At 38.0% G+C, this 22,607-nt stretch overlaps 1 protein-coding gene across 6 annotated transcripts in view; it reads left to right on the top strand.

Annotated features, from left to right (window-relative positions):
• The window catches only part of ST7 (suppression of tumorigenicity 7), a 288,256-nt gene extending 275,193 nt beyond the window's left edge, over positions 1 to 13,063 (top strand). For all 6 annotated transcript variants that reach the window (XM_052001658.1, XM_052001656.1, XM_052001657.1 and 3 more), the window contains 3 exons: positions 1,552 to 1,644; positions 3,970 to 4,109; positions 12,668 to 13,063. In XM_052001658.1, the coding sequence (XP_051857618.1) occupies positions 1,552 to 1,644; positions 3,970 to 4,109; positions 12,668 to 12,763 (329 nt within the window). In that variant the 3' untranslated portion in view covers positions 12,764 to 13,063. The remainder of the gene's footprint in view (positions 1 to 1,551; positions 1,645 to 3,969; positions 4,110 to 12,667) is intronic.
• Positions 13,064 to 22,607: the final 9,544 nt, after the last annotated feature.

Here is a 22,607-nt window from a genome sequence, read left to right as displayed (position 1 = left end):
TCCCCTCTCTCCCTAAAAAAGGGTTAGTTCTATTTAGAAAATTTGGTTCTTTCTAGTAATCTGTGTTAATAACCTGCTTAGAGAGACATCTAGACCTCTTTCATATTCATTCCAGCAAAAATCACCTTTGCTTGGGCGAATTTTTTTTTTTTTTAAATCTGATTGAACTGGGGCGAGCCTTTCATTTAAGAAGCACTGAAGCCTGCTGTGTTTTTTAATGTTTTAATCTCTGTTTAAGAGGTTTCTGTTACTTGAAGAAAATTGATAACATTTTTACCCCAGCAAACTGCCAGCAAACTGGCTCTGTTCTAATCCCGAGTTTATTGTGATTTATATTCTCTGTGGCAATGTGCTGTAACCTCAGAGTGATACCACTGTGGTGTAGATTGACTGCATTCCAAATGCTGGAATCACATACATAATGTTTTTACTTTTAAATAATATTCAGACACCAGAATAAATACCATATGTGCACGAAAGCTGGTTACAATGGAACCTTGTCATTTCTTGTGAGGGAGAACATTCTGCGTTTCTTAGTCCTGTTTGAAATAAGTATGCAAAAGATAAATATGTACATTGACAGCATTTTGAGATGGGTTAGGTAATTACATAGCTTAGGATGTAACTGCAATTACTTTAAATGTAGTCTTTGAAACTAAAAATTGTGCTGCCACATAGAAGAGAGCGTATGGAAGGGAGAATTGTTGTTAGGCTATATTCTGTGTCTTAGGTTCTACATCGACAGGGTATTGTAGTTAAAAGACATCTGTTGAGGAAAAATCACCTCAATGAATGCTGTTCATAGCAACAGTGAGACTAACATGCCGATGACATTGCAACAGTGAGAATAACATCCATGATAATGGGAAAGGATGGATTGATTGGAAAGCCATAATTCAGTCTCAGGGTCTAATGTTATCATAAACCACAAGAGCATAATTCAGGTGGCCTGACATCATCGAAATGCAGATAATCAATCTCTCTCTTTCTAGGTCCATTATTTTTCACATGATTTTGAAGATTTAAAAGTTTCATAAGCTCAAGAAATGCCCCCCCATTCCTGCATTTTTTGAGTTTTTTTTTCTTTAAAATCTATCCTGGTTGAAAATTTATTCCACTTGGACACATTTAGAAAAAGCTATGTTAAAATGCCTTTCATATTTTTATATTTGTAACATGTTCCAAATGAATCAATTCAGATTTATGTTCTTGTAGCGCTTTACTACCAATTGAATTCTTGGGTCAGCGCTCATAACATTTTTTGAATATTTCGCAGATGATGGGTCCAGGTCATTATTATTGATGGTTTTCCCTCCTCCCCTCCCCCAGTTTGTGAGATACGCCCACAACATGAACTGTGAGATTAATGTGTGAGTAATAGATCATAATCATCATTGCCCACTTATCTGCTCTAGGGATCAGAGTTCACAGAGGTTCAAAATCGTTTGCAGCAGTTCTCCAAAGTCTAAAAATGCCCCAAAGTCTTTCTTGAAATTGTGAAGCAATAAAGTGAATGTTGAGCCTATAATAAGTTGTTTTGTTTCTTTTCAGCTTTTAGGATGATCCCTTACCCCTTGGAAAAAGGGCATCTTTTTTACCCTTATCCAATCTGTACAGAAACAGCAGACAGGGAGCTGCTTCCATGTAAGTTTTAATTGAATTCTATAATAAGCGAATGGTTTTAACCACCAAGGCTTTTGCACCCAGGCCAAGGCGTGTGGGGAAAGTGGGATGATAGAAATTTAATATTTCTTTCCATTAGCCATTCTTGTTCTTGTAACTCAATTATATTTAAATGGCTTAGGTGAATGGATGGGTTTGCTCATAGTTATTGGTTGTACCAGACCTCTCCAAATTCTTCGGGGAATAAAAACCCAAGAAAATTATAAAATTGCCATTTATTAGGTGCCCAGGATGTGTTAGGTACCTCTGATTTGGGATAAACTGCAGGTCAGACTCAAAAGGGAAATAATAGTGGGAAACAGCAGTAAGCTAATAAGTAAATTCCTTCCTGTACAATGGCATTTTTGTAAGAACTTTTACTTTGAAGAGAAAGCACTGACTCTGGAGAAGAGTTCTGGATATGGTTGAGTAATGGATGAGAGAGTGGGGTCTAAATGCCTTCACATCATTGCCAAAGAAGGAAGATTGAGGTAGAGTAAGCTTTCTTTGGTGATGCAATCCTCTTGGTTGGAGGGACTTCCCATATACACCAGATTGATTGACTAATTGATTTAATATTTATTGAGAACTTTTACAGCCTCATCAATGTAGGGAAACACAACCAAGACAAATAATGCTCTCAAGGACATTATAGGCAAACAATCTAGTAACCCATACCACATGTGGAAAGTATTATTTATGAATTTAGTGTATTACAACATTGTTTTGACAATCTGGGCTAAATAATTGTTATCAAATCAGTTTTGGGTAAACTGTGTACAAATATCACTTCCAGGCTTTTTATGTGGTCTGTTTTAAGACATTTTTTGTCTCTCAGATAATAAGCTTCAAATTTTGGCTAAGTTCTCTCTCTCCCACCCTTTATAATCACCCCAATTAAAGCAATATCTCATAGATGGAATGCACAAAATACTTCATATTAACGAACACTATAACATTGGAGGGTGGAGTATATAGCAGATTTTCCAATGATTGAACCAGTCATAAAGTCACTAAGTTGTGGATTTTAGGTGCAGAACTGATTGCTCTCGTTGTATATTGAAGGAGCAGGAGGTTCTTTATTCAATACCTTACTAACCAGGTCTAATGTGAAATTCCTTATTCTTTTAAAAAGAAATTAGTAGATGTTACCTTTCCTTTTTCTTTTCACTACATAAATGGTCTTTATGATTATATAGAATTTTATGCTCAGTACTAAAGAATGCATATAATGGCCTAAAACTTTAAACCTAACATTCTCCTTTCCCTAGAGTTTGAGAGTTGGGAGGACAAATTTTTAGAAAAGTTACAAGAAAATAGTTCATATGCCTCGATTAAGTTTTACTATTGCCCTTGGCTAACATTTCTGAATGTCTAACATTTCTGAAAAGAACCTCTAAAAGGATGATAATTTATAAACTTCAAAAAAAAGTCATTGGACACATTGGATAAGTGAATCGTAACCTCCAGGGAGGGAGGAATTTTTTTTTTTTGGAAGCATAAGTGTGTTGGGTTTTATTTTAATAAAGACCATCATATTGTCTATTAAAAATTCAACACATTTATCTCTGAAGAAAAACTGTGATATATGAATTAGGCCTTCCCTTCACTCTAGTGTATATGTATAACTTAGTGTTTTGCTATTCATTAGCTGCTGAGGAAAAGAGGTTTATGTCTTCAGTTTCCTTGTCCAATGACCTAATAAATTATAATCAGAATTGTGCTTCCACTTCTGGTAATGCTTCATCTTTGACACTGAAATAGCGCTCCCCATCCTCCTCTTTACTCACCTCAGAAAGAAAAAAGCAGGACTTGTGGGTACCATAGCATAAGCTCCCTTATGGAGGCCAGTATTATCTTCTTGGCTCAAAGGAGGAGCTTTTGGCGCATCCTTGTCACTCTGAGCTGTGTTGAGCAGAGGTTCTCCCGGGCTGAAGCTGGATGTTCTCAGACACAGAAATGTGGCCATGCCTTGCCTATGTTAGGAAGCAGAGACAAGAGAATAAGAAGGCACTGGGAGCAGCCAGGGCCATGTGAAGAGGAATGAAAGAGCCTGATGGGAGACTGAAGGCAGGACTCGAGTTTAGATGTGATTAACGGTTTATTTGCTTAAGGTTTCCAATCTCATTCAGCCTTTCCATTTTAAGGACAAGGAAACTAAGGCCCCAAATTAAATGATCTTGCCCAGCCCCAAAAGGAGAAAGCTGAAGGTTGGAGCCCTTTCCCTGCTAGGCCAGTATGTTAGAAGCTGTGTACAAAGTCATCCCACGGCAGTACTAATTATTTCATTCAATGTCTTCTCTGCAGCTTTCCATGAAGTCTCAGTTTACCCAAAGAAGGAGCTTCCTTTCTTTATTCTCTTCACTGCTGGATTATGTTCCTTCACAGCCATGCTGGCCCTCCTGACACATCAGTTCCCAGAGCTTATGGGGGTCTTCGCAAAAGCTGTGAGTACTCTTCAGTATGGAGCCCTCAGGGAAAGCGAGAGCAAAGCCAAAGTGACCCCGAGGGGAAGCCAGCAAGACCCTGCATTTTAGAAATGGAGATGGCCCTGAACTAGCCACTGCCGACTGTTGAGCGCCTGGATTTTCCTTAGTAGCAGAGAAGTCTAAGCATTGAATGTCACTTGTGCAAAAGCTTAGGGAATCTGCAATTGATATTTCCATTTTGTTTATCTCATTTGAATTATATGGCATATTTCTAAGCTTAGGATATTGTAGCTTCTCCCATTCAGTAAATGGAATCTGTATTTTTGAAGTTAATCTAATGAAGACAAATTAAAAATAAAAAGCTATAAATCCTTGGCTTGTTTGAGGAAATGAATTGAAGGGATGTGCAGAGTTGTATCATCCACTCATGGGCTCACATGCAACCCAGACTTTTATTAAGCTTGTAGGCCATTCAAAGGGGAAAGGCACTGCCAATAAGTCACTTAGTGACATAGGTGATCTCTAGTGACAGCACAAAACCACGTCAGTGGCTGTCCTTATGGAAAATGCTTTTCATTAAGCCATTTGGTCATCTTAGCCAACATGGGCTAAAGGGAGCAGTTTGCCAATTTGCACACAGATGAATATCAAACAAAAGAAAATATAAGAAGACACATTTCCAGGGGTTTCAGTTTCTCTGGCTCTCCCTTTAAATTTCAGGCTAGACAAGGTGTGAAGAAAAAAGTTGGGGGAGGGGGAGGAGGATTTCTGACTTTGCTGGGCTGATTTTTTAATCTGCCTGGTTAGCAACAAATGGAAGTTGGCTGGAGGTGGGAAGGTGTGGACATGGTATGGCTCATTTTAGCTGCATTTGTGTTGGTTCTTATAAAAATCAGTATTCAAATCAAATGCCACTGCTTCCATTGATAATTGAAATCATAAAATCTTGAAGCCGGAATGAACCTTAGGGGTCATTTAGTACAATCCCTTCACCAAGATGAGAATCCTTTCTGTAGCTCGGACATGGTGTCCAAGTCTCTGCGTGACCTTTTCCAGTAACAGTTACAAGGCTGCCTGATCTGTTGTTGGATGCCTCTGATGCCTAGAAGAGTTTTAAAATCCATTCCCGTTATTTTCACCTGTTGGTCCTTCTTCTGCCGCAGGAAGGAACACTGAAGTCTTTTCTCTCTCATGTATTACCCCTTCAGATGCTGATCACAGCTATCATTCCCCTCCCTTCTCTCCTCCGAACAAACAGGTCCCCAAAACCTTTGACTGCTTCTTAGGAGACATAGTTTATAAACCCTTCATATCCTCCAGACACCCTCCAGTTTTAGTCCAATTACCTATTGATCCTACTTCCATTTTTCAGCCTAGTCACCGAACATATAGCTAACAGGTCCTTCACACTCTAGGGGGAGTAAAATCCGAGTAGTAAAAGTAAAAATCAAGGCGCCTTTGCCTCGCCATAGATGGTCTAGTCCACCACACTCATTTTGGAGTTGATGAAACAGACCCAGAGAAATGAAAGAAAGCTGGGGGCAGAAAGGCCAAAGCTGGGCCTCCGCCCAGGACCTTTGACTCCAAACCCAGCATCTTTTCCCCACATTTTCAGACCCCCCCTTCCCCTGCAGACCCGACTCCTACAAATCAGACCCCATTCTAAGAGGTCTGGCCTTTGAATCTGTGCTCTCCATTAAGATAACACGATTCATGAAGACTGATTTAGTGTGATTTGCAACTTGAATAACATCCAGCTTGTGGTAAATGCCTGGTTATGTGAGCATTGGCTCTCCTGTTCAGAGCTGGCAATCTTCATCCCATGACCCATAAACGTTCTTAACTGCAGACTTGGTGGCGAGGTAAAGGGGGACAAGAGGGAAAGCTGGAGACAATAGTGCTCTTGCCGAGAGGATTTCTCCATAGCTTGAATACACAGCTATCCCTCCGGTGTCTTGGAGTGCTGTAGCCATTTTAGACTCATACCAACTACAGTTCTCCTTTTTAAATTTTCAGGAGCCTTGATTTTATGTGGAGATAAATGAAATGATCGATTTTATGAAATATTAGATTGTAAGCTTCTTGACAGCAGGGATTTGTGTCTTCTTTCATCATTGTATCCTCAGTATCTAGCATAGTTCCTTGTGCATAGTAGGTGCTTAATAAATGGATTTAATTGGGCTGAATTGAATTTAGGGTTCTGTGCTAATATTTCGTGCATGGATCAGATGGTTTGTTTAACTATTTAGGATTGGAAATTATTGTTGTTTGTTGCTTTATGTTAGCCCTAACGTTAAATCCTGAGGGTCACATTCATCTTACCCTTCATTAAGGTTTATCAGATTCCTGAATGTAAGAAGGGACTTCATGGAAGTTGAAGATGGATTGCCTGGATGAGACCAGCACAATCTCCCTTTGCTCCTGCCCTGCCCCCAACGTCTTGTTCCCATCCATCACCCCTGTCACCTCCTCAGGCTCCTCAGACACTGCCCCTAGGTTATCACTGCTGCCCTGGGGGCTGTTTGCAAGCATTTTCAGCTTGTGAAAATGATTTTCTCAGTTTGGACATAGATAATGCTCTTGGGATAATGTCATTTTGTAAGTGTAAACCAGATTGAACGACTGCCTAGACGTCACCCCACAAGTTCTGTTGAACTTAAGAAATGTCCAGTATGTTTATGTGTTTTTCTGCCCACAAACTTGTCAATCTATCGACATTAGAAAAACCCAAAGAGGTGTGTATTGTTAATGTGAAATAGTGGAATTAAAGGCATTTAGTTATTTTTAAAAGGGGGGAAGGGGGAGAAGTGTTCTGCCTCTGTGACTTAAAGCTCACTCTTCATGTTTGGTTACCAAGATAAGGGTCATCTTCATATAAATAAGTTCTTCTTCCAGGCCCAGTCTCACACAGAACGTGGGAAGGTCAGCATTCTGACCCTCTCTGCTTTCAAGTGCCCTCCTGTCTCAGTTCTGCTCTGTGTCCGGAGACCCAACCCCCAACTCCAGCCCCTCTCCTTCAGTATGGGCCAGAGTCTCTTTGAAGTCAGATATTGATTACAGAGAAATGTCCATTGTCGGATTGCTATAGGGCACCTGGAACTTCTTCAGATAAGTGAGAACGTTTCAAATGTTAATGATGGACATTGGGAGCCATGACCTTCCTAGAGATAATGGAATTTCAGGGAAATGAGACTAGGGCGATTGAAGTGTCACTCATCCTTTTTTTTTTTTTTTAATTATTATTATTTCAGTTGCTTTTTCTCACCATGAAACACTGATTTAATTGTTGTGAATTTCAGTTTAAGACTCCACAAATCCCTCTCTGCCATCTGAACAGAAATTTTGCATGATGACATAGATGACCTATTCCCCAGGCTTAGGGTTATCTGTTGTGCTTAATACAGGTTTAACTTCTACGAAGTTAACTTTTCTTTCCAAGACTATAAAAGAAGTTGCTTCTTTTTTTCCCATTGATAATTGTCTCCAGAAGCATTAGTTGATTGTGAAACATGTAAAACAGCATAATAGAGTAGCATTTGGAGACAGAAAATCCTGGTTTGATTCCCGTCTTCCCTAATTACTTACTCCTCATCCAGCATGACTTTGGGACAAAGAACCTCTCTGATCTACACTTAATCCGATCTGTATGATAGACTGTATGATATTTTCTAGATGCCCTCTACCTCTGAATTCCAAATATTACATGGCATGCTCACTCATACTTTAAGGATAGGGAAAATAATTTTTTTCTTTTAGAAAGATATTTCTTTTAGTCTCATCTTTTGTGCTTTTTGTCGCCTCATTTGTGGTTCCAGAAACTATATTTTGGTGAGCATAAATATTGTGAAATCCATTGGTCTAGCAGTTCATTATCATACTGAATTGAAAATTTAGTCATTCTCAGTAAGCCTCTGGACTGAAGGGAGACACTTTCATAAGCTGAGAACCACCACATTTACCCAAGCCCTGCCTATTGAAATTTCTGAACCAGTTGCTGTACAGCCAGCCTCTTTTTATAGTCATTTATAGTCAATTAAAAAAAACCTCTGAGAACCAAATCTGTACCTAAAGAAGAATCCAGTCAACAATATCTATTCTGTAATTGAAAACTACCCATGAAGAGGGAACACACTATTTCCCATTTTACTTTTGAATAGTTCTAGTTAAGTTTTTCCCTTAACAATGAGCTAAAATCCACCATTTCTGAAACTTTCATTCATTGTTCCTGACTCTATTTTAGACACATTTAAAAAAAAAAAAAGAAGCAGCAAATTAACATGTCTCAGAATGACTATAATACTTCAAGGGGTCTGTGATTTTATCATTATTAGTATTCAGTAATACAGATTGCAAACTGTAACTTCTCTTCCTGCATGATTTTTCTTCAACTCTATCTATGTCTAGGTATAGGACATATACCCAATACAGAAAATTTCAGAAGCAAAATCTGCAGAGGCCATCTTGTCCAATTTATAATTTAATTTTTAAAAATCCCTTAATATCTCTAATAAGAAACCAACATCTGCCAAAAAGTTTATTGAAGAAATCAATGTTTTCCAAAACAACTCATTCCATTTGGGGACAATTTAAATCATTGGAAAGCTTATTTTCCCAACTAGCCACAATTCTGTGTCTCTGCAATACTACCCTTTGCTCCTAGATCTGTCAAAGAGCAAAGGCCCAAACAGATCAAGTACAATTTTCCTTCCATATGCTATCCTATCAGGGCTCTGAAGATTACTATCCCATCTACCCCAACTCAACCATCCCCATTCTTCTACATATGGCACATTTTTCAGTCAATTTATCATCATAGTTTCCCTGCTAAGAAAACACTCCAGCTTGCCAGTGCCCTTTCTAAAATGTGGTACTCAGAGCAGAATACGACATTCCTCATTTGGCCGGAATGGGACTCAGAACCGAGTTGGAATACTATCTATTTCACTCTGGACACTGCAGTCTCATGATAGTTTAGAATAGAATGAACTTGGTTGTTTTACTAAGCTGCTAATTCACAGTCCACTAAAACTTACAGGTCTGTTTCACATGATCTCATTTATCTCTCTCTCATCCTGATTTGAATGTTTGATCTAATTTAAGTTAAAAGCTTACTTTTATTTGCTTACTTTTTCAAAAAATGCCTTTTTTGGCATGTTATTATTTTATCATTATCATCACTTCCTTTTGACTCCCATTCTGAATGGAACATTCCCATGGAACTAGTATATGTAATCAAATGAAAAACAACTCTAATTCAGGCCCAGTCTGAAAAGGTGAATATATTCCATACTCTGTCTGCCTCTATGTTAAGAAGTGAAAGGCATATTTCTTTACCAGTCAGTTCTGCAAAGTCGCCATTTATCATTGCATTGATCAAAGTTTCAAAGCCTTCTATTTGTTATTTACATTATTCTGGACATAATGTAAGTTGTTGGCCAGGTTCAACATACTTTGCTCTGTATTAGTATATCCTAGCATTCCCAAGTTTCTCAGAATTATTCATAATCATTTTTTATAGCTTGATATTCCATGACATCCAAATATCGTTATTTGTTCCAATATTATTCAGTCAATGGACACCCTACTTGCAACTTTACATTTACCCCTATTATATTTCAATTGTTTATGTTTTTGGGGATTCTGTCATCCATCATTTTATCTGTTCCTTCTCAACTTTGTGCAAATTCAGGAAGCATGCTATCTGTGTCTTCATCTATATCATTATAAAAATGTTAAACATCACAGGACCAAGGACAAACTCCCAGGATATTTGAATCTTCCAAACTGTCACCAATCCAGTTAGACATCCAAACAGTTCCAAATCTATATATCTGTATTGTTATCTTTTCATCTTGTCCCCAAAGATAGCCTCTAAATTTGTTTCAAATGCTTCCCTGAATCTAGGTTTTAAAAATCCTACAACATCCCTCTGATTCACCCATTCAATAATCCAGTGGTGGTAGAAAAAAGAATTGAGTATTGTGGCACTTGGTCTGACTGGCTATTTTTAATGAAGCCATGTTGGCTTTTAATTTTTTAAAATAAATGTTATAAATTGTACCTTCATTGTTTTAGTTTTGTAAGAATCTAAGGCAAACAGATTTGGCTATGGTGTGTATAGTCTGCTCTTTTACCTTGGGGGAAAAAAAAAGACTCAGGATATCACCTTTCTTGTTCCCTAGGATCTTTTAAAGACCAATAGAAGCAATGGAACTTACATCTATCAGATGTTTTAGTTCTTTAGGATGTTGTTCATTTGAACTTGGTGCCTTCAACTCATGCAAAACAGCCAGATATTCTCCTGTCATCAGTTCATCATTTATCTTGGGCTTCAAAATGATTACTGGAGGCCTTCCTCAATCTTTTAAAATTTCATCAAAAATCAGTACAACACTTGGAATCTTCATCTCTCTCTGCTATATGGCCAGCCAACTTCCCTTTTGCCATACTGTATGTCACTGATGTCATGATCATTCAAGGCATCTTTTCTGGCATATCACAATCAAGTCATCATTAGTCATATATTACAGGCAATCTGTTGTGCATTCAAGGGACAATCCTGTTGATGCCAAAAAACATCATTTTCACCTTATATTTTCTTCAATTAAATATCCCTGTTCTTTCCATTGTTTATCCAATAGCAACAACCAGTATTGTCTTGTAGGCAAAAGTAGAATTTTATAAAGGTCACTAGTAATTTGGCTGTCCAAATTTTTCCTTATTGTATTTGTAGTATTAGAAGGATTGTCCCTTAGGATATACTATTATTGCTGTGACTTGTCAGATTCATTGAGGTCATCCCCGTATTCATTATTCTCTAAGTTTTAAAACACTGTTCTTAAAAGGATACATGATGTGGGGTCTCAGAATTTTGAGGATCAGGCAGCCCCTACAACACTTGGGAATCCGAGTTACTCAAACAAACGGACTACAGACCAGCTCCTTTCAATGTGTTTGTCTTTGTACTACACAGCCTGGTGTCTTGAACAAAGTAAGCATTTAACATGTTGAATTGATCTAAGCAGAGAGTAATACATGAAGTTGTCAGTAACTTCATATATGTGTGTATGTGTATGTATATATAAACACATATACATATATACACATCTACATACACTATATATATATGTATACACACACAGATATATATATATATGCACACACACAATGTTTTTCTGTTAAATCCCCAAAACTTCAAGAACTAAATAGAAATTAGCCAAATATATTTAGCTAGACTGTCAAATATTTCCTTTATTGCTACAATGTAACTCTGTCCTGATTCACTCTGCTACATATAGTTATCAGACCTTAATGTCAAGTGATGGATAAAAGTAAAGAGATTGAGGCAATTGTGGTATAAATGAACGACTTGGCAAACAATGGCATGGTGCCTCCCAAGAGACTTAGGCTATGGCTCAGACAGCGCCAAATACCGTTATTTTCACTGTATAGATTAGCTCTGATTTTTCTGGCAGGAGCTGGTCAGTTTGGCAGATTAGAAACAGTTAAAAATAGAGTTGGTAGATCAAATCTGATATAAAATATAATATGATCTTATTCTCATTTAGACATAAATTCTTGATTTTATAACAAGATGGAGACACAAAAATTTATATTGTGTGTGTGTGTGTGTGTGTGTGTGTGTGTGTGTGTGTTTTTAAAGGGGACCCTGAGTTTAATAGTAAGGTTGAAGAGGGCATGGATGCTCTAAACTAGTTAGGGGTCGGGTTTGTTCTTTTTTTTTTTTTTTTTTTCAGTCCCATAACAGACTGAGCTCTCCAGAACCCCATCACGGAGTCACGTGAGCCTTAGCTCCTCAGGACTGTGCTGGGACAGCTTAAGCTGTGGGGATTGGCCAGCAGTCCAGCTGGGAGCCTAGTTCCTATTATCTGAGGACTTGCCTCACCATTTAGGACGGCTTATGACCAGATTGCTCAGAGAGGAAGGAACCTTGTTCTCGCATAAGCCGTGGGCTTACCCTCCGTGTCAGTGCAGGGAACATCCACCCCCATGAGCACCCCAAACTTGGAGGTGTTCATAGAACCGCCTGAGGGAGCCGAATGCAGAAGGCCAGGGTTTCCATCCCAGAGTCTTCACTTCATCTCTCGGATTCCTGCCCTTTTTGGGGTAACCCCTGTCCAAGCAGTAGTGGGGTCCTTTAGAGGCCCCGGCCTTCTCCCTTCCAAGTCGAGGGGCTGGAATGTGAGTTCTATTCCCCAGACTTGTGTGGGAAGAGGGCCCTTTGTGTAACCTAATCCAAGGAGTGCTCAGAACACCTGGGTTTAAATCTTGCCTCCAGTATGGACTGTCTTTGTGACTCTAGGAAAGTCACATAGCCTGGATGAGCTCCCCGTTCTCCCAACTGTACAGCTCTGAGCCGGCCTCTGAGGCTTCTTCCCTGGGGGTCCTTCCCCAGGCTCCTTCCCCCAGGCTCCTTCCCCGAGGCTTCTCAGCCTGCGGTCCTTTTCTAAATAACTAAAGCACTTCTCCTGCGAAGGTGTACAGGGCAGATGCAGATGTGTGTCGTAGCTCTTGGATGAGGTTCTGACTCTCATGTCTCTCTGGTTTCTTTGCAGTTCCTCAGCACTTTGTTTGCCCCTTTAAATTTCGTCATGGAGAAAGTAGAAGGTATCCTGCCATCCAGTCTGTGGCACCAGCTGACAAGGATCTAAGGGAAACACCCCCCCTGCCTCCCCCACTCTCTGTCCCCAGTCCCCAGCATCGACCCGACTGCCATGATACCCTCCATGCCGACTCCTTGTTGACCGCGAGAAAGCATGATTTTTTTTTTTTAAAGGGAAGCCGTTCTAAGACTTAAAAAAAAAAAAAAAAATCTTCATGGATTGTCTGTTCTCATATTAAAAAAAAAAAAGTTTTTGTTGTACAAAATACATTGATGTTCAGTTCTATTATATTTTGCCTTCAGAAAAGAAAAAAAAATCTCAAAAATAAACTTTTGTGTATTGCAGCAATCAGTCGTTTCTTACTAAGTCTTCAAATGTCTTGTAGCTTTTGGTGTCCCTTTAGAATTTTTGGTGCATCTGTGGGAAAAGAATCTTTGTATCTTCAAATTCTGACTTCTATCAGCAATGATGAAGTCAGAACTCCTCACAATTTATGGCCTAGAAAATCAGGCTACCGCCTAAGTCAGGAACACTTAGCTTTTTATGTGTCATAGATTTGTTTGGCTATCTGCTAAAGCTAATGATTCTCTTCTCTGAATAATGTTTTTAAATTAATAAAAACACTATTACAAAGGAAACTAATTTCATTGAAATACAACTATCAAAGTGTTTTAAAAAACTAGGATTTATTTAAAATTTAGAAATTTTCTCACCCCGAAATTGACTGTCTTCATGAACCAATGAGTGTGTGCCAGAAAGCTAAAAGGAAATAGCAGTGCAATTCATCAACTGAGAATGTGCTTTTGTGGGTATCCAGTGTAGTTGTTTCAGAACTAATTCATTTATTGACTCATTTGAAAAGTGTTTATGACGCAGAAATGAGTTATAAAATCTACAGTTTTGCAACTGGAAGTTATCTTAGAAGCCAAAGAGTCTAACATTTCCTTCCTCCCCGCTCCTTTTCCAAGGGAAGATAATGATGTCTAGAGAAATCAAATTATTTGCTGCTTGCTCAGAATAATACAGGTATTGAGTTACACAAGCAAGACCTCTGACTGATAATCTGTGTATTGGTTTTTACACGTGAGTTGGATATCATCGTGGCTTGTATTTAAAACCTGGACATTTTACCAATAGCAATACTTTTATTCATTTAATCATTTTAACCAATAGCTGAATTTTTAAATTATCATGATTATTTGATGACACATGGATGAGAAAAAAGTCTGAGTATTTCAATGGAAATGGTTCATCTGCACATTTTAGTTGACAAAGTGCCAATTAAAAAGCCCAGTATAGAATAATGCAGGAGTTACATGTGACCATCCAAGGATTTCACTTTGTGGAAGAAGGAGACAACCTACAATCATCATTTAAGGAAAACACCTGTTTTTAATTACTTAGTGAAAAGTGGTTCTTAAGAAGTCATTCTTTTCATGTCTTTTTCCCTCCTACTCACAATTTCACTGCTAATATTTGCCTGGAAATCAGTTGAAATACTAGAAAGTATCCAGTCTTTCTTTTTGACTTCTATTCACTATTTTCCCTGGTTATTCAGGGCATGCTTGCATCCAAGAGAAACAGTCACTTCAACAGGTAAGATCAACAGTGGAGAGGGCTATATTCATCAACACAAGTTAGTATCTCTTATGTGGGGGATACTATGTAATGTAATTTGGCAAACACAGAGATAAATAGGAAGCAGTTTCTCACTTGTAAAATCTACAGTCTCACCTGTACGCAATACACAGTACCCTGCAGAATGTGAAAACAATTTTTATGTGTCATAGATTTGTACTATGAAAAACAAAAAATGCCAGGTGACTTCAGAGGAAGGTGAGATTTCTTCCTGCTGGAGAGATCAGGAAAGGATTGTGAATAGAGGAAGACATCATCATGAAGGCAAGAAAATGTGGGCTACAGCGAGTCACAAAATAGACCCAGGAGTGGTGGTCAGTAAGACTGGAACAAAGTGATTGGAGGCACTTAAATCTCAAACTGAACAATCTACACCTAATTTATAGTAGACAATGGAGAGGCACCAAGGTTTTTAAAGGGAGATATTCCACAGAAAATATTGGCTCAAGAGAAATGGGATGATCGTGAGTAACATTCTTACAAAGCAACTACAAATAATTAGGATGAAAATGCATGAAATTAATAGTTGGATTTGGATTTTAAAAGGCTTGGAATATATATATATATTCTCAAACCCAAAACATCCTGGAGAAATCATTTAACCTTTCAATGAAAAGGTAGCTGTCTTAAGTTTTAAAGATTTGTTTTTCTGTTATTCAGTCCCAGCTCACTCTTCAAGACAACATAGACTACATTGTCCATGAGGGGGTTTTTTGTTTTGTTTTTTTGGCAGAGATTTAAGTTTGCCATTTCTTTCTTCAGTGGATTAAGGCAAACTAGAGGATATTGATTTGCTCATAATCACACAGCTAGTAAGTATTTGGGGCTATATTTGAATTCAAGCATTCCCAATTCTAGCCTTGACATTCTTTCCACTGAGCCATTTAGCTATCTCTTTCAAAGAAGATACCAAACTGCTTTTGTAAAGTGAATTTACAGAGAAAGAAAGTCAGTTATTGAACAAGTAACGAGGAGCAGAGCTGGGAGACAATAACCATGAAATATATTCCACACCAAAATTTCATTTAGGCAACAGGTTCATATATTTCATGAACTTAGTTAAAAATGTAACTTTTTAGTACCAATAAAATCATTTTTAAAAATCATGTAAATTTATTTTTTCCTATTCCATAAATTAAAAATAATTTTTAAAAACATGTGATGATTGAAGAAATCAGGAATATTTATATTGGAGGAAAAAAGACTTGCAATTAAGGTGATAAAACATTTGTCTTCAAGTAGGTTTGCAGTGGATAGAGTGCCCAACTAGAAGTCAGGAAGACTCATCTTTCTGAGTTCAAAATCTGGCTTCAGACACTTAATAGCTGTGACCTGGGTAACTCATTAAATGCTATTTGCCTCAGTTTCCTCATCTGTAAAATGAGTCAGAGAAGGAAATGGCAAATTCTTAAGTATCTTAGTCAAGGAAACAAATGGGGTGGTAAAGATTCTGAAATAATTAAACAAAAACAAAAAGCTAAAGATCTGTTGTGGGGAAGAGTAATTAGATATTTTGCTCAAATCCACAGAGTAGAGCTGGGAGCAATAGAAGGAAGTTGTTAGAAAGGAATATTTCAGCCCAAAGTAAGAAAAGACTTGGTACCAATCACAACTATCCAAAGGTAGAATGGAGTGTCTCTGGTGGTAGACGATTTCCTAGTGCTTGGAGGTCTTTAAGCAAAAAATAAAGTATTTTTAAGAATGTGTAGAATGGATTCTTCTCCATGTGACCTTAAAGGATCTTTGCACTGATAGTCTACAATCAGAACCTGAATTTGCTAAATGAATCTTTCACTAGAATATACATTAGATTAGTAGGCAAAAGAATTAGAAGCAGGTTGATTGGTCAGAAGATTATTCTAAGAATGAATACCTCATTTGAGATTTTGGCACTCAAAATGCAAGGTAAGAGCTGAATTTGAGAGACATGAGTAAGAATCAATAAGGCTTTGTAATGGGAAGAGTGGAGGGGTGAAGTATGGGAAAGGGAGAAATCTGAGTTCCAAGTTTCAAGCCTGGATATTGAGGATGATGATGCCTTTGCAAAAAAATGAGGATTTGGGAAGGAAGAGTGCACTGGGGGATGCAGTAGGTTTGGATTTACAATTGGGTGAGTGTTAAGTGCTGGGAGATATAGATTGAGGAAGATGTAGAGGGGTAGAAACAAAACTTAGGACAGAACATTAGGAAATGGCTATACTTAGGGGGCAGGAGAAAGAAATTAAAAAACCTTCCTAGAAGCAAGAGAATAACAATAATGAAATGATATGAAAATCAAGAGAAGACTTTCAGTAAAGGTTTATTAAACCTTGTCAGATGCTGAAGAAGAGCCAAGAAAGGTAAAAAGCAAGTAGAAGTTGTTATATTTACTAATTAAGAGTACTCTGGTGACCTTTGAGAGAGCAATTTTGGTAGTGATTAAAAGGAATTAGATGAGAAGAAATCGGGGTGTGTATGGGTGGTAAGGAAGATAAAGAAGTCCATGAAACTATAATAGTAGAGTATCAAAGGAGGTGAAATCAAGAGCATGGGTGAAAGGATGGTTTGCCTTGGAGAAGAGAAAGGACACTTCTTCCTGAAGACAAAGGGATCTCAAAACCTAGTTCCTTCTCCAACATTTATACTGCACTTAATGGTTTGCAAAGCACTTGCATTATCTCCTTTAATACTCATAACAACCCAAAGAGGAAGGGACTACAGATGTTATTCCCATTTTACATATGAGGAAACTGAGATACAAAGAAGTGATATGACTTGCTCAGAGTCACAAAGCTAGAAAATATCCAAAGCAGAATTTGAACTTAGTTCTGAATCCAGGTCCAGCACTTTGTACACAGTACTACCTAGCAGCCTCAAATTGATAAATATACTGGATAATTGCTAGTTGACAAATATTTCTTGACAGGTTCCCTTTTAATTTGCTTCTGAAGACAGTGCTAATGAAAATATCAAGCAACTGGATTCTGCCTTTTATCGGTGCTGCCTTTTATTACTTTTCACATAACATAAGCACTGGAGCATGAGGATGGGGAAGGCGCTTGAAAACACCCAGGTAGTTCTGGAGTCAGAAGGATGCAAATTCAAATCCAGCTTCATATACTTATTTGATGTGGGATTCTGAGCAAGTCGTTTAATCTCTCTTTGCCTCGGTTTCAATGGGCAGAATAGCAACACCTTCATAGGATAGTTGTGAAGATCAAATGAGATAATATTTGTAAAGTGCTTTGCACTTCTTAAAATATTCTATAAGTACTAGCAGCTATTCCCCAGATTCATTCTATTATGGAAAAACAATCCCTTGGTTTGAATGTGAAGATTCAGGAACAGCTTGTAAAATTAAATGATTTCCATGTTCCTGCATCCTTTTCCTCTCTAGAGTTCTTCCTTGTTAAAAGTTTAAAAACAATACAAAAATAAAATCAAATCTATACTTATGTACTGAATCGCTAAGGGAGTTTGGGACTACAGTATTTCAAGTGAGTTCCATACCTCTTGGATCCCTCTGCTAAGGCTAAGAGGAGGAAGAATCAAAGGGATTTAAAGACCATTACATACGTATGTTTGGCTTCTGCTCATGAGTGAACAACTTGGATTCTGTTGGGGTTTGAAATAAAAAGGAGATGTTGATAGCTCTGGATGAAGAATTTTTGCAAAGAGGCTCTTCAGCCCTAGTCAGGAGGGGTAAGCAAATATGAAGATGAACTGGAAAACAGCCCCTTATCCCTGGAAGGGAAAGAACAGAGTCTGTCAGGGACATTCGGAAAAGGCAGGAGGGTGGAATGACTGGGAAATTAAACCCAAAGATAAGATCTCATGGATCTGGGACCAGCAGAACCTAAAGGAAGGATGCTCCTTTTTCTTACTTCCTTTGCCTTTTTTTAATAGTTGTTTCTTGATATACCTCATTTTAATGGATTTCTCAGCCATGATTATTATTCAGTGTCAAGATAAAACCTAGCAAGTAATAAGGAAGAGGAAAAGATCTTTTAGGCAGAAATATTTGGAATTGATAGATTAGAATGGAAGGCAGCTAGGTAGCTCAATGGATAGAGCTTTGGGTTTAGAATTAGGAAAATCTGAATTCAAATGTGACTTCACTGGGTAATCCTGGGTAAATCTCTATTTATCTTAACCTACTGGTGAAGGTTATATCTTTTCTAAGAAAACCCCACATGGAGTCAAAGAGTTGGACACAACTGAATGACCTAAAAACAACAGCAAAGTCTAGAATGACCCTTTCCAGAAGTAGCTAAGAAATGGATTAAAAATCAGCCATAGAAGAGATACTGAGACGAAAAAGTGAAAAAAAGATTAAGAACTAAGTGAAATCCATAGGATCCAAGGTTTAGAGCTAGAAGGTACAGATTTCAGAGACCATCTAGTCTAACTCCTTTCATTTTGCAGAAAGGCCAACTGAAGGCCAAAGAAGCTTGGTGGCTTGCCTAAGATCATACAAACTACAAATAATAGGGATAGAATTTAAACATGGGCCCTTCCACTTGAAGTTTAGTGCTTTTTTCTATTGTACTGCACCATATCCTTGAGGTGGAGAAAGAAACAGAGCAGAGTGGACATCTCCCATGGATGGAGATTCATTGGCAGTTGGGAGTACTTCAGAACAAAACAGGATTATTTTTATCTCTTTCAGTGTGAGGCAATTTTGTATAAGGACCTTTGGGTGGATATTAGAGACAAGAACCTCTAATAGACCAACGTCAGCAAGCCACTTAAACCCTTATGTACTCTGGGCATAAAGTTACAGAAGTTACTCCCATACTCAGGTCCCATCACTTCCTGGATAAAATATAAAATCCTCTGTAGTTTTCAAAGTTCTCCATAATCAGCTTCTCCCTACCTTTCCAGTCTTCCTACACGTAATATTCCATTCCACAACCCCCTTTTTCAGGTACTGTGCAATCCATGATGTTTGCCTCCTTGCTTTTTTCTTAAACAAAACACTCCCATCTCTAGAAGCTAGGTATTGTCACTGGCTCTCCCTCCTCAACCTAGTCTCCAGGCTTCCATCAAGTCACAGTATCACCTGCCTGAGGTCATGGACCTCTGAGAACATAGGACAAACAACAATTACAAGTCCTAGATCTGTACAATAGAATTAATAATAGTCTCTTTTCAACTAGGGTTGTTATAAAATACTTTGCAAACTTCAAAACAATATATGAATTGTAGTTGTGGTCATTATTCAAATGGTACCAGCTAATCTTGAACTCTACTGTGGTACTGTGGAAAGAATGCTGGATTGGGTCTATCATTTTTCAGTCATTGGGTCCATCATTTTTTCAGTTGTTCCTGAATCTTAGTGATCCTATTTGGGGTTTTCTTGGCAAAGATACTGGGATGACTTGCCATTTTCTTTCTCCAGCTCATTTTACAGATGAGGAAACTGAGACAGAAAGTGTTAAGTGATTTAAGCTAGTGTCCAAGGCCAGATTTGAACTCAGAATATTGAGTCTTCCAGACTTGAGGCTGGTCCTCTATTCTTTCACCATATAGTTGCCTTGGAGGTAAATTCTAGCTCCACCATTTACCATCAGTGTGATCTCTCTAGGCTTCAGTTTCTCTCACTAAATAAATGAGAGAATTGGACTAGATGAGCTGAAAGTCTGCCTTTTCTTATAGATCTATTAGCTTGTAAACCAGAAACATGGCAAGAAGCATTATCTAGGTAGAACAGAAGAGTTCTGACTAGACTATGGAGGATGTTTTAAATACTATACCATTATGACTAAAAGAAATCCTGAACTTATCCCTGGATAGCTTGAAGAAATTAACTGCAAACTCTTGGAGAGAAAGACATGGTCATGCTTAAAGATGAAGGGGTTTCTTGAGATGATGAAGTCTTTTCAACACTTGAGTCTCTAACCCAGTAGGGGCTAATATCAAGGAAACCAGCCAAGTCAAAGAATCCCTTTAAGGAGTCCCTGGCTGCTCCTCCCTCTTCCTAAGTCCGGAAGAAACAGAGTAAAAATTACATGTACCACAACTAAGTTGTTCATTATGGCACAAGATATATGGTTTACCCAATCTGAGCTATTGGTAATCTGCCATCCGGAGAAGAAAGAAAACCATACAGATATGGAATAGCTATTATTAGAATTAAAATAGACACTCCATTTCCTGAATCTGCTATGGTCTTTGACTATGGGTATCCAGTAGAAGTACTGGACCTCAAGGGTCCCCACTAAGATGATCAGGGTCTAAAATGTGGAGACAAGACCCAAATGCTGAAGACAGATGCTAGTTCTGTATCTTCAAAGGTTCTGGACTTTGGTCGTCCCAGTGGTAACCACAGACTAAATCCAGAATTTCTACTAGACACCCACTCCCAAGGACTACAGAAATCAGGCAGAATGGAGCAATTGTCAAATTAAACAACAAGCAGTTCAACACTTGTTTTCATTTGAAGCATCCAAATAATTCTTGCAAAAGCCAATGGAATCATCTGAAAGAGCCATTGGATTTGCTTTATTTCCTCCAGTTTGCCTTGGTGACCAGTGGTTGCTCCTCTCTAGGGGTTCCAACCAAAGTGAAAGCCATATTTCAAGAGCCTCCACCACCCTCTGTCCCAGTGGGCCTTTTTTCAAATAAATTCCATCTTAAATTAATTTTTTAAAAAACATGAGTGACTAGCGGCAAAGTCCCCATGCAATTGGAGTCTGTCAGAGTGAGAAAATCCCCTGTTCATTGAGAACTTCCACGTCACTCATCCTGTATTAATGATATTTACACTCCCCAGTTGTTTTAGTCTTAAAAAATAGCTCCCCTGGTTGCAATGTTACATTAAGCATATTACATATTACTCCAAAGTCAGTTCATATATTATGGCTCTTTACACTCCTGGGTATACATTTATGAATAACACTGACTCCACAGTTGCAATTTACCATTAAATATGGACTGTCATAAGCCTAACCTGAGAGAACTGGCTCAGTTTCTTTCATGGCTCCTCATGCTCCCTGAAAGATTCCATCTATCACTTTGTATGACATTGTTTCCCTACTTTGACTGTTTAAAGTTGGGGAAGAAGATTTGTATAATTTGTAAATAAACTCTATTATCTAGTAAAACTTTAAATTGGGTATTGGAAGAGGGGGGTACTGAAGAGAGTTAAAAATCAGTAACTATCTGGAAAGATATGAATACAGGTAAGCATAAAGAAAGGGGAGGATGGTCTAGCCAAAGGTATATATGAGAACTTACCAGTGTTACTGATAATTGAACACAAACTTTATTCCATTGGCTGCCTGCTGAACATAAAAATCAAACAATATTTGCTCTCAAGTTGCTTATAATCTATCAAGGGAAGTGGAAGAGACATAATAGATAAACAGCTAAAGTGAGATGATATTGGGAAGGAGAACAACATTACCTGGGAAGTGAAGGTAAAGAAATCATGGAAAGTTTCAATCAGGAGGTGACATCGCAGACCTTGAAGAAAAAAGGAACATTTTGAAAGGCAAAAATGAGAAGGGAATCTATTACAAGCACAGAGGAGTATAGGGAAGAAGTATAGGAGGTGTGTGTGTATGTGCAAGAAGGAGAGAAGTATCAAAAAAAATCCAGTTTGTCAGGAATAGTGAGGACCTGAAAGGGTAATGTGAAACAAGACTGGAAAAGTACGTTGAAGCCAAAAAGTCCATAATATTTGTTTTCAAAATGTTGGGCAGCAAGGTAGTATAATGGATAGAATGCTGAATTTGGAAGTAGGAAGACCCAATTTCAAATCCTCCCTCACACAATGAATAGCTGTGAGATCCTAGGCATGTTATTTAACCTCAATTAATCTCAGCTTCTTCATTTATATAATGGAGATAATCATATTCTCTGCCTCACTGGGTTGTGTGAATAAAATGAGATAGCATATAAAAGATTTTGTAAACCTTAAAGCACTTTACAAATGTTAACGATTGTTATTAATTGTTATTTCTCCACTGCTATCATATTAAAACATTAAAATTTTAAGCCTCTTAAAGTCTAAAAAGACCATATTATTTTGATCAGAGTTTAATTTCTAGTGGTTTCAACCATTATCCATTACACACTTAAGTTGTTCATGTGGCCCCTAGGTCTTTCAGTTGATCTCCCATGAGGATACAACAGTAGTTCTAAGAATATGACCTAATGACCATTGGACATCTCTAGGAGTTTTGAGGACTGATTATTGATGAAGCTCGTGGTTTAATAACACAAACTCAACGGGTTTATTTCAAGAATTAGAATAATAGGATTTTAGAGA

This window comes from Antechinus flavipes, chromosome 5 (genome assembly GCF_016432865.1).
Source record: "Antechinus flavipes isolate AdamAnt ecotype Samford, QLD, Australia chromosome 5, AdamAnt_v2, whole genome shotgun sequence".
Taxonomy (NCBI): Eukaryota; Metazoa; Chordata; class Mammalia; order Dasyuromorphia; family Dasyuridae; genus Antechinus; species Antechinus flavipes.
The sequence above is the reverse complement of the archived record's forward strand: the minus strand, read 5'-3'. Positions and strand labels throughout refer to the sequence as shown.